At 38.2% G+C, this 13,550-nt stretch overlaps 1 protein-coding gene across 1 annotated transcript in view; it reads right to left on the reverse strand.

Annotated features, from left to right (window-relative positions):
- Window positions 1-2,265, reverse strand: part of ADH7 (alcohol dehydrogenase 7 (class IV), mu or sigma polypeptide) — a 17,204-nt gene extending 14,939 nt beyond the window's left edge. Inside the window, exon 1 of the mRNA XM_012641084.1 lies at window positions 1,971-2,265. Coding sequence (XP_012496538.1) covers window positions 1,971-1,988 — 18 coding nt within the window. The 5' untranslated portion in view covers window positions 1,989-2,265. The remainder of the gene's footprint in view (window positions 1-1,970) is intronic.
- Between the last annotated feature and the right edge of the window lie 11,285 nt (window positions 2,266-13,550).

Here is a 13,550-nt window from a genome sequence, read left to right on the forward strand (position 1 = left end):
AAAATATGTAAACAATAATAGAGAAGTGATGGAATAAATTGTGGCAAATATAGAAATTAGAAATGTTTATAAGTTGTTTGTAATGAATTGAGAAAATATTTAAGTTGGAAAACAGGATCAAATATATATTGTTTGAGTACAGCTGCATAAAAGATAGATGGAGAAATGCATAGAGGGAAACACGAACAAAAATACAGTCAGTGGTAGGTTGGGGATGTAAGATTATTATTAATTTTTTTCCCTCATATTTTCTGATTTTCCAAATGTTCTAGAATAGTCTTTGTTATAGGCTGAATTGTGTCCCTGCCTGACCCCCCACCCCCCAATTCACATGCTGAAGTCCTAACCCCCAGTACTTCAGAAGGTACCTATTTGGAGATAAGATCTTTCAAGAGGTAATTAATTTAAAATTATCTCATTACTTAATCCAACATGAGTGGTGTCTTTATAAGAAGAGGAGATTGGAACACAGATACACAGAAAGGCAAGGACAAGTGAAGACACAGGGAGAGGAGAGCCATCGGCAAGCCAGAGAGAGAGGCCTCAGAAGAAACCAACCCTGCTGACACCTGGATCTCAGCATTCTAGCCTCCAGATCTAGGAGAAAGTAAATTTCTCTTAAGCCACCTAGTCTGTGGTACTTTGTTATGGCAGCCCTACCAAACTAATACAATTATCGTTTACTTTTCAATGAAAAAGAAAAGATTTGTTATACAGAGAAAAAGAACGTAATCCCCAATTAAAGGGAACCCCTCCTTTCATGAGTTACACTGAAGCACTATGGGAACCCATAACCCTCATGTAGCCCCACTACTAGCTCTAGATTAGAATTATATATCTTGTATGCTCTTTATATATTATACACTGAATCATTGATTATAATTGAAAAGTGCTTCCTTGAGGCAACTGAGTTCTTCATCCTTGGAAATGTTCTAACTGTGTGTATCCACTTTATAGAGAGAGCATAACTAGACCTGAAGCATCTGTTGGTTGAATGAAACTGCAAATTTTTCAGATTCCTTCCAACCCTAAGATTCATTAATAACCATGGGTAGAGTTGCTAGTTTCTACAGTGTAAAATAAATTCCCCCAAGTAGTCTGGTTTTGCCGAATTTCTGACTCAAGCTAGGATGCTTTTATTCTGGTTTTATTCAATTCTAGGAAAAATTATTTCAAACTCTAGGGCCTCCTGATTTGTTACATTACCCAGACTTCAAATGTCATCTTTATTTTCCCAAAACCTTAAAGTAGGCTAAATGCAAAGTTGTTTAAATAAGAACAAAACAAACAAAGACACCTACCATTTTAAGCAATTGTGTACCCATGTAAAATGAGGAACTATACTGACTTACTTGCAAATGAAAAAAATGTGAAAGTCATTTCTAAAGTTAATATCAACTCTGCTGACCATTATTTTTTAAAGAATAACATATTTTATCTACAATATAGTCTTATTTTTAAAAAATGTTTAAACTTACATTTTGATAGAAACCATACACTTGAGAAATTTTAAAAGCATGATATTTTCTTATCCACTTTGCAATCCAGAATTAGCATTTTTCATTGTCAACAGAAGGAAACGTTGTTCCAACAGCTGGGCACAAGACCCTGGTGTTTCCATTGAACTACAGAGGGGGATACAGCACGTGCTACCGAGACGACTACTGTCTCCTTATGGAAACATCCTGCTTACCAGAGCACATGGCCAGCTCTCCTGAATGGGAATTATTCATAACGCCAATATAAAGCACACTTCTCTATTTTCCTCCAGTGTCTTAGACTGTTATCAACGTAATCCCGCTCTACTGGTATTCTCTGAAACGCTCCACACGGTGTTTCCTGCTTAATAGGCATTTCATTCCTCAGGAAATATCCTCAAGTATTTACTTATTTTAATAGATCCAAAGTTCTAAGTATCAACCCCACATTATTAGATCATGATGATGACGCGACAGAAATGTTCAGCTTACTTTTCCAGCAGTGCCCATCCTGTCTTTCTCTTGGTTCTGTATTTCTGTAACCAGGAACCTTTTCTGACTGCTACTCAGTTCCTTCTGCTGTAAATAACAGCATGGTATGCCTTCACATAAATATTCTGCCTCAAAAGTTCTGCCTTCAGCAGCATGACTCACAGCCTTCACAACTTTTCAATGGTCTGCAAGCCCCACCCTGGCAGACAAAAGCTGTGAAAATAAATACAGCAACTATTATGATCAAACCAAGAGTAGGGATCTAACATAGACAGGATACTAAAACCTACTGAAAAGGGCTGAAAGTATTCCTATCCACCTTATTTTGGAGGATATAAAAACAGGTTAGGTTAATTCAGTTCAGTACAATTAATAAAAAAATGTTTTGTATGTTTTTGAAGTGCAAGCTGCTTTTCCATGGACAGCTGATTTAAGAGAGGTGTGTGTACTTTTGTACTTATACTCTATTTATTGTACAAAGACTTGATGTAGTTCATGGAAAATATACGATTAAATATAAATGACAAAAGGGCCAGAGAAATGTAAAAAAATTGGAAAGAAGGTCAAGGTTTGGCAAGAAGAGTTGGGAGTATATAAAATATAAATACGGATGACTGTGGTTTCTAGGTATTTCAAGGATAAAAAGTTAAGTAAAACTCGTTGTGCCTGCACATAGAGAAATTATCATCTGACCCCAAATCACATTATCCACAGAGTTGTCTCATATGGTTGTATAGTTTGTACACAGCACAAATGTGCCTAGTGCAGGGGCTGAAGGGGAATTGCAATCCAGCCTACATATTGGCTCTCAAATTCCAAAGGGTTTTCACTTACTTGGGTAAGTGCTTAGCTTTTCTGCAATAGCTGTTTAATCATTACAGATAGTAATTTCTTAATATAATGACGCCAGAGTTTTGGGCTTATAAGTACCATTGTTTCAGCAGTAAATGCTGAAAAAACACAGTGTGTTTTGTTAGCATTATCAGACAAAGGTAAGCAGGTATGGACAAGGACAGGCATTCTGAATCTCAGTTTCCAAGCCAAAGAAACCAAACTTTATCTTAGCAACAAAAACTTATTTACTTATGAACAAAGGCAAAAGAGTACCACATGAATGGTGCCAGCACAAATGCCAAAAGACTCAGTTGATAATCTCTCTCTTAAGGGATTGGCAAAACTTTATAGCATATTAATCTAAGAAACAAAATTTTACAAAAAAAAGTGTATCAAGTGAGGTTTAATATTGGCATAAGGCTTAATGGTTCTAATCCATTCTCCATTGGAACTGATTAGATGATAAAATTCAAAAGCTGAAACTTGGAAGGTAAACAAAATTGAGCTAAAAGTCATGGTCATGTTGGATATATAGGAGGTAAGTCGTAAATTTAGGTTTAGAGAATTTACCAGAGGAATCTTTGCATAGGAATGTTTGCATAGGGTTTACAAGAAAGATCATGAAATTCTATGAACTTCTGGAGCCACAATTCTTGGGGTACTCAATCTCCTAATTACTTTGACCCTTCATAGTTTATAAGAGCCTTTTTGCATTCCAAAAGTTTCCAAGAGCCTTTAATGCTTATCTCAAAGTACCCATGCATCTCTAACTTGCTCAGATCGGGATACAGGGGAACTTAGAAGAAGTTTGAGAAGTGTGCTACAGGAATCTGGACTTGGGAACCAGATTCACTTGGCTCAGGGCCTGGAGACTTGTTTGAATATGCATGACCTCAGCTTCCACATTCATAAAATGGGACTAATAATAACCACATTGCATGGGTGTCTTGAGGATTAGTGGTGAGAGTCATAAAGCACTTAGTACACTGCTTGGTTCATAATCAGTAGCAAATGTCATTTTTATTAACTTGACTCTAATTGGTTGCTGGATTATTATTGTTATTATTATTATGGATTTGTTGCTTGAATTTTTAAAATATTTAAGATGTCACCACTTGAAACAAAATGTTCTGAAGTCCAGGCTCAGTAAAAACTGTCTTGCAAAAGACAAAACTGTAAAAAGAGAAAAAAAAGGGTCATTATATAATGATAAAGAGGTCAGTTAAGCAAGAGAATATAACAATTCTAAATATACATGTGTGCAACAATGTAGCATCCGCATATATAACACAAATATTATCAGAGCTAAAGAGAGAGATAGACCCTAATACAATAATCATTAGAGACCACCACACTCCACTTTCAGCATTGGGCAGTCAGAAAATCAACAAAGAAACATTGGACTTAACCTACACTGGAGACCAAATGGACCTAATAGACATTTACAGAATGTTTCATCCAACAGCTGCAGAATACATGTTCTTCTCTTCAGGTCACGGATCATTTTTAAAAATAGACCATATGTTAGGCCACAAAACAAGTCTTAAAAAATTCAAAAAAATTGAAGTCATACCAAGTATTTTCTCTGACCACAATGGAACAAAACTAGAAATTAATAACAGGAGGAACATTGGAAACTATACAAACACACGGAAATTAAACAATATGCTCCTGAATGACCACTGGGTCAATGAAGGAATTAAGAAGGAAATTTAAAAACTTCTCAAAAAAAATGAAAATGAAAACACAACATAGCAAAACCTGTGAGATACAGAAAAGGCAATAAAAAGAGGAAAGTTTGTAGCAATAAATGCCTACATCAAAATAGTATAAAATCTTCAAATAAACAACCTAATGACACATCTCAAAGAACTGGAAAAACAAGAGCAAATCAAGCCCAAAAGTAGTAGAAGAAAAGAAATAATAAAAATCAGAGCAGAAATAAATGAAATTGAAACAAAAAAATACAGAAGATCAACAAAATAAAAAGTTGGTTTTTTGAAATATAAACAAAATTGACACATCTTTGGCTAGGCTAAATAAGGAAGAAAGAGAGAAGACCCAAATAAATAAAATCAGAGATGAAAAAGGAGACATCACAACTAACACTGCAGGAATCCAAAGGATCATTAGAGACTACTAAGAGAAACTATATGCCAATAAGTGGAAAACCTAGAAAAAAATGGTTAAATTCTTAGACACATACAACCTACCAAGATTGAACCAGAAAGAAATCTAAAACTTGAATAAACCAATAACAATAATGAGGTAGAAGCAGTAATAAAGTCTCCCATCAAAGAAAAGCCCAGGACTCAATGTCTTCACTGCTGAATTCTACCAAGTAGTCAAAGAAGAATTAATACCAATCCAACTTAAACTACTCCAAAAAATTGAGGAGGAAGGAATACTCCCAAACTCATTCTATAAGGCCTGCATTACCTTGATACCAAAATCAGATAAAAACACAACAACAACAACAACAAAACTATAGGCCAATATCTCTGGTGAACATAGATGCAAAAATCCTCAACAAAATGCTAACAAGCTGAATTCAACAACACATTAAACAGATTATTCATTATGATGAAGCGGGATTCATCCCAGCGATGCAAGGGTGGTTCAACATATGCGAATCAATCGATGTGATTCATCACATCAACAGAATGAAGGACAAAAACTATATGATCATTTCAATTGATGCTGAAGAAGCATTCAATAAAATTCAACATCCCTTCATAATAAAAACTCCCAAAAAACTGCATCTAGAAGGAACTTACCTTAACATGATAAAAGCCATATATGACAGACTCTCAGTCAATATCATACTGAATGGGGAAAAACTGAAAGCCTTTCCTCTAAGATCTGGAACAAGAGAAAGATGCCCACTTTCACCACTGTTATTCAACGAAGTATTGGAAGTTCCAGCTAGAACAAACAAACAAGAGAAAGAAATAAAGGGCATCCAAACTGGAAAAGAAGAAGTCAAATTATCCTTGTTTGCAGATGACATAATCTTATATCTAGAGAGACCTAAAGATTTCACACAAAAAAACTATTAGAACTGATAAACAAATTCAGTAAATTTTCAGGATACAAAATCAATATACAAAAATCAGTAGCATTTCTATATGCCAACAGTAAATGATCTGAAAAAGAAACCAAAAATATAATCTCATTTACGATAGCTACAAATAAAATAAAATACGTAGGAATAAACTTAACCAAAGAATTGAAACCTTTCCATAATGAAAATTATAAACCATTTATAAAAGAAATTGAAGAGGACACAAAAAAAATAGAAAGATATTTCATGCTCATGGATTAGAAGAATCAATATTGTTAAAATGCCCATACTACCCGAAGCAATCTACAGATTCAGTGCAATCCCCATCAAAGTATGAATGATATTCTTCACAGAAATAAAAAAAAATAATCCTAAAATTTATATGGAGCCACAAAAGACTCAGAATAGCCAAAACCATCCTCAGCAAAAAGAACAAAATTAGAGGAATCACATTACCTGACTTCAAACTATACTAAGAGCTGTAGTAACCAAAACAGCATGATATTGGCATAAAACCAGATACATAGGCCAATGAAATAGAATAGAGAATACAGAAGTAAGTCTACCCATCTATAGTGAATTTAATATTTGACAAAGATGTCAAGAATGTACAGTGGGGAAAGGACAGTTTCTTTAGTAAACGGTGCTGGGAAAACTGGATATCCATATGCGGAAGAATGAAACTAGACCCTTATCTCTCACCATATACAAAAATCAAATCAAAATGGATTAAAGACTTAAATCTAAGACCTGAAACTATGAAGTTACTAAAAGAAAATCTTGGGGAAATGCTTCAGGAAGTTGGTCTGGGCAAGGACTTTTTTTAGTAATACTCCAAAGCAAAATTGGACAAATGGGATCACATCAAGCTAAAAAACTTCAGCACAGCAAAGGAAACAATAAAAAAAGGGAAGAGACAACACATAGAATGAGAGAAAATATTTGCAAACTACCCATCTGATAAGGGACTAATCACTAGCATATATAGGAGTTCCAACAGCTCAATAGGAAAAAATCAAATAATCTGATTAAAAAGTGGGCAAAGGATCTGAATAGATATTTCTCAAAAGAAGACACACAAATGGCTAACAAATATATGAGAAAATGCTCAACGTCATTAGTCACTAGAGAAATGCAAATCAAAACCACAGTGAGATATCATCTCACCCCAGTTAAAATGGCTTTTATCAAAAAGACAGGCAATAACAAATTCTGGCAAGGATGTGGAGAAGGGGGAACCCTCATACATTGTTGGTGGGAATGTAAGTTGGTGCAACCACTATGGAGAATAGTATAGCAGTTCCTCAAGAAACTTAAAATAGAACTACCATATGACTCAGCAATCCCACTGCTGGGTATATAAGCAAAGGAGGCAAAATCCATATATTGAAAAGATATCTGCGTTCCCATATTTATTGTAGCGCTATTCGCAATAGCCAAGATTTGGAACCAACCAAAGTGTCCATCAACAGATGAATGAATAAAGAAATTGAGGTACATAATGGCAGCAGGGAAGTGATGATGGGATATTATACAGCCACAAAAAGAATGAAATTTTGCCATTTGCAACAACATGGATGGAACTGGAGAACATTATGTTAAGTGAAATAAGCCAAGCACAGAAAGACGAATCTTGCATGTTCTCACTCATATGAGGGAGATAAATATTAGAAACAATTGATCTGATGGAGACAGAGAGTAGAATGACGGTTACCAGAGGCTGGGAAGGGTGGCAGAGAGTGGGCAATAAAGTGGGAATGGTTAACGGGTTAAAAATATAGTTAGATAGAATGAACAATATTTGATAACACAACAAAGTGACTATAATTAACAATAAGTTAGGGAATGCTTTAAAATAACTTAAAGAGCGGAATTGGAATGTTCCTAACAAAGAAATGGTAAATGCCTGAGTTGATAGATACTTCAATGACCCTGATCTGATTAATTCACATTGTATGCTGGTATCAAAACATCACATGTACCCTATAAAGATATACAACTACTATGTCCCCATAATAATTAAAAATTAAAAAAAAAAACTGTCTTGTAGAGCTTGACTATAGGGTCATGGAAGTTTCCAGAATTTCCTAAGAGTATGGGGACCAAGAGTCTTCTGAATCTGGAAGTGCTACCAGAAATTCAGGTGGAACCAAACAGGAAAAATACAATCCATACCCAGGTTGACAGGTCACTGCTTTGCCCAGGATTGAGGGAGTTCCCAGGATGCAGGATTTTTAGTGCCAAAACCAAGAGAGGCCCAGGCAAACAGACACTGGCCAGTTACCCCATCCACACTCTGCCATCGCCTCGGGGTCTGCAAGCTTGTGTGGCCTACAGGGTCATGTCAGCTTTGGGTTATCATCCCTGCTCTCTCTGAGCCCTGCTCCTCTGCTCTTCTGTCGTGGACCCCAGCATGGACACTGTCCATGATCACCCAGCTCAGAATGACAGCAGGGAGGTGATGAGAGTCACCGGAGTCAGGAGAAATAGGTCTAAGTGTCAGCTCCAGTAGGGACCAGTAAGCGCTTATGGCAGGACATTAATGCTCTGAACTTCACAAAGAGCCCCACTTCAGAAGCAAAGTGCGGTAATGTGTGTGGAAGTGCTTATTAACCCTATTAAACTGTCAAACACTCGGCAAATGAAAATTACATAGGTGATATCCCTAATGACAAGAGAGGAAGAAAACGGTCCTTGTATGCACATGGAATAGATCTCAGTTTATTGCTGAATTATTCTTAACAGCAGAAAGAGTTATGCAATGGCATTCACGGAATGGTACACAATGGCCAGTCACCCTCAATCACAGTGAACACCGCTGACTTCTGCTCTGCTTTAGCAACTCCAAGCCTTGAGGCTGGGGTGTGTCTGGCCTTTCTTCCTGCAGTTTTCCCTCGCCACCATTGCAAACTCAGGTCGTAAGGCCTAAGGCCAGGGGCAAGCTGCAACTCATCCTTCATGCCTTGGCTCTGCCAGGCCACATGAGGACAGGGCACCTGCAGCTCTGCCCTGACATGGGAAGATTTGCTAATCCTTTTCCAGGCCTGCCATACCAGTTGTCAGAGCTGCCACAGAGATTGTGTTTGGCAGTTGCAGAAAATTTGCTTCTGCACGCACACCCTGCTCACGAAAAGAATCCAAAGCAGATTTTTTTTTTTTTTTTTTTTTTTTGTCATAAGGCAAGAGTTTCACATCTGCTCCACATAAACTCTCCACTTCACTCAGCTCACCAACTGGGTTTGCTGGCTGCTAAGAATTCCAATTCGGGGTCAAGGATTGCGGGAAAAAAAAAATCCAAGTTGTTTTTTATTCCACTTATTATTTCCCTTTAAAAAAAAAAGGCACAGAAAAATCAATTTTGCCACGTATCTGGCTGAGGACATGTTGAAAATGACTCCAAGGCAGCAAGGCCTGGCAGTTCTTTACAGAGGCTGAGCCTAGAGCCTGTCTCTTGCAGAGTACAGGCATCAAAATGTCACGGCCACTAGAAAGGGAGTGACCTGCTTAAGAACTGGAAAACAAGAGGCATGACCTTAGGAAGAAGGCAGACATGGCTCTGGGAGGTGTTCATCATAGCATTGAGTCAAGTTCAGTGATAGAGTCTCCTTGCATCTGTTTCCAGAGTTCCCCTTGGGACCTATCACGGTAGAATATGGAGTAGGTTTCTGGAATGTTAGCACCGGAAGTGGCCATAGACCAATTCATTGCACCATGTCCAGGGGGAGCTCTCAGAAGTGTCTGGAACTGCAGGAGTGTGGTAGGTTGGTCCAGGCCTGAGAGGAAGGTCATCCACCCCAACCCCACCTCAACCCTCATGGTTTTGCTACAACCTGTTTTATATAGGCAAGCCTTTCTTTGGGGAGAAGAGGAGGTTCCTTGGGGCTTCTGTAGGATGGGGGAAGCACTGCCTAGTATTTTCTAAAGCATGGAAGTAGAAACACGAGTGAAACTCTTAAGTTTCATTTGGTCTCGGTATAGGAAGAAATTTTCAATCTCAAATGGGTTAACGTATGAAAGTTTTGAGCTGCTTATCATTGAAAGGGTAGAATCATCTGCAGGTAACAATACGGATCAAACTCCTGGGCTGTTGGAAAGGTTAGACTAACTTTAGTGTCCCCTAAGACATGAAACTTAAGAACTGATCGTTGAAAATGTGAGGGGTCGCGAAGACAGTGCACATCTAGGCTGGAGCCTGCAGAGGTCACCGTGACTTCCTTCGCTCACCCCACTGCACTGCCATTTCTGGCTGCTAGAGACGGGAAGCCAAACCTGGATCAACACATCCCGGAAGGTAAACTGGAAAGTCCTTGGAGGTCTATGTCTTCAAAAATAATCGTATCACATAAACCCGGAAATGTAACAGTGTTTGTGAGAATGGATGAGAAAGGTGAAAGAGAAGAAGAGAGGCACAAATAGCAATTTGATACAGTTTTAAATAGTATAAAAACTACAACATTCATCAATTCCTTACTATTTTGTTTGGTCTTGTTGAGCTGGTGAGAGCTTCATTGTTGTCTGGGCATCCAAGAACAAAGAGAATGCTGCTCTCACAGTGAGTCAGCAATTCCTGCTTCCGCTGTTCCACCCAGGTGCTCTGTGTTTCATGTTATCTGTAAGGTGCTTAGAGAGAAGATCAGGGATAATGCTGAATCCCGTCTCCCTGTGATTCTGTGATATGACGAGGTTATCTTGGGCCTAGAAACATCTCAGCTTTATAAGTTCAAAAGCTTGACTTTGGTTAGATTCCAGGTTCGAGTAGATTCTGGAGTCTTCTTTACATCAATTGTACTCATGAAAAATCAATACTAGGTACTAATTTATTAATTTATAATGCCTGGCACTGTAACTTTGAACAGATTCTGCATAAGAAACATGATTTCAACAAATATTGAAAATATTTGTCAACCCAAAAGACATGGGTGCTGATCTATCAGAATGGGTCCACGGCCCATTATACCAGGTGCCAGCTGGCTTGCCATTTAAGGACATATTGGGGAGATGTCAGACCTGGAAATGGGGGTGAGAGTTAATATTCGAGTAATTCTACTACCTGCCAGACACTAACATATAATCAATTTTTGTGGGTTATTTCACCAAAAGCTCAAAATGACCTTTTGAGGAAGGTATTTAAGAAGCAAGGGCTCCCAGATTTTAGATAACTTTCCTTTGGTCTCACAAGTAGTAAAATGTAGAGTCTGGTTTTACACACAGGTCCATGTGTACCACACTATAAAATGAACTCTCTCCTCATAAATTCACAAACAAAACATATTTAGATTACATGGTCAGCTAATGTTGATATAAGAGCAAAGGATGTCATTATTTCTTCAAGGAATTCCTTAACAGTTTTCCTTATGAATTCCAAGACTGTTTCTAAAAATATAAAAGCTAGACTAGTTTATTGAATTTAGCCAGGCTGGGCTGAAATGCCCAAGTTCTCTGTACTTTCAGGGTTATTGTGCTTGCGGTAAATTGAGCTGTTGGTCAGTCCGTGGAAGAAATGAAGCTTACATAAGAACAAGGCGTTTTATCCTGGAGCAATGTTTCTCAACTTCGGTTGCACATTGGAAAGACCTATGAAGCTGTTAAAAAACACAGTACCAAGCCAACTCCCACATGCTCTCCTTTCAATTAAACACAATTTTGGGGCCATCTTCCCCTGATTCCAGGGTGAAGGCTGCCTGGGACCACCGTTCTTCCAGTCTGGCAGTACCACTCAGAATGCGGTCCAGCTGGCTCCATCCTCTGTGCGTGGTCCGCGATGAGATAGGCTTTACCACTGAGAGTAATTAGAAACTTCTACAACAACTTGACAAATTAAATTTATGTCTGTTGAATCTAATAATTTAAAATATGAGCTTATATTTGGTGGATTTTCATTGTTTTATTTTTCTAGTAATTCATTTTTATTGCATTTTATGAACAAATCAGTCCATGATGGTTTGGGGGAGGGTCGGAAGGGGGCTTTACCACAGATGGTTTAAGAAGCACAGCTCAAAACCATGTATTTGGATCACCCTGGTTCATCCCAAAGATGTCCTTTGTGGGATGTTCCCCTCTACCTTCTGTCCCTCCAAGACTGATGCTAAATCCTTTGTCATTTTCTGCTTCATTATCAAGGTTAAGTATGGCATCTTTAAAGAGTTGGCTCACCTTTGCTAGTTTCCTCTCAGATGCACAGGTGCACTCTCTCCCTTCTATAACGAGCCTAGAAAAAATGGAAATGAGTGAGTATAAAACGCATATTGCCTCTAAGTGATGAAAGCAAAGGAAAGAGTAGGTGTGCCTGTCTGGCATAAAAAATGAGATTCCTCAGCGAAACACACCTCAGGAGGAAAGAGCCCTGGCATTGTTGAAGAACCTGTGGTCAGGCAGCATTGCACTGTGGCCTTGTTTTTCTTCTCTGGCCCTAGGGATGAAGTTTTGTGACAAAATTGAGCCTTACGGCAGTTCTCTCTGAGAACAAAACCAGGGATTACATAACCACGAGAAAGCTGGTGACTAAATTGAGGTCAGAGCTCAAGTTCTGCAGGATAGGTCGAAGCTGAGAACAAGTTTTTGGTTTGTCCTGGATTATTTCCAAACTGAAAACCTCTCATTTTAAAATAAAAAGGTTTAAGTGTGCCTAGAATGTGGTGAACGTATTTTCCTAATTAGAAATCAGTGCACAGTCTGAGGAAGAGTTTTGGCTTTGACGTTGTTGATGTCACTTCCATAGACGAGACCTGGTATTGGAAACACAATACGGACACGCAAATGCAGGAATTTCCAGAACATTTCAATGCTTTATGGAAAAAGTGGAACAGAATGTTTTCTATCAAAAAATGCTTGAAAGTCGGAGATATAGTTAAACTTTTACCACCGTGTAAGTAAAAGAGTAGACGACTCCTTCCATCTGAAATTATGGTCTATAATTTGCTAGAAATTACCTCGGTCAAACTATGCTCTATATATTTCTCTTTATAACTGAATGTTCCTTCAATTAATAGTAGCTAATGTTTATTAGCTCACTAAAGCATTATCTCATTTGATCATAAAACTATAAAGCAGATAATATTATTAAGTCCATTTGAGAGAGAGGGACTGAGACACAATTTAAAATAAACTTCAGCGGTAATCTCAAAGGGGAAATGATTTACATGAGGGACATGAAGCCTATGGGTGTTTTGTGGAAATGTTTATAAAATAGTTGAACAAAGAGGAGAAAGAAGAAGAGAAAAAGAAAAAAGGAACAAAAAAAAAAAAGAAAAGGAAAGGTAATGAGCTAGAAGCTGACAAGTGCTCTGAGTCCTAAGTCCTAAAACCAAGTGCTGAGTTGAGCCATCATCCACAGCATGAAGCCACTGATATGAGAGTCCCCATGGCCCGGCCTCCAAGGAGCAGAGGGCAGTGTCTTGCTCACCTGTGCACAGAGTCTCAGCGTCAAGAAGAAAGGGCTCTCGCATGCAGACTCTTGGGCAAACCATCCAGGTCACTATGCCCATGGTTCAGCCTTCGTTTTTTTGATCTGTTGAATCCTCAAAGGACCAGCTACCCTCTTTTCCCCATAGCTGTCATCCCCTGGGTCCCTGTAGAACCAAACTTGGTGCTAAAAACAAGTGCTAAAAAAGAATGTAGATTTAAGGGAAAATAGATCAGGATTTGCATTTCAGATATACCAGCTGTGAGACTTCAGGCAATGA

This window comes from Propithecus coquereli, unplaced genomic scaffold, assembly GCF_000956105.1.
Source record: "Propithecus coquereli isolate 6110/MARCELLA unplaced genomic scaffold, Pcoq_1.0 Scaffold161, whole genome shotgun sequence".
Taxonomy (NCBI): Eukaryota; Metazoa; Chordata; class Mammalia; order Primates; family Indriidae; genus Propithecus; species Propithecus coquereli.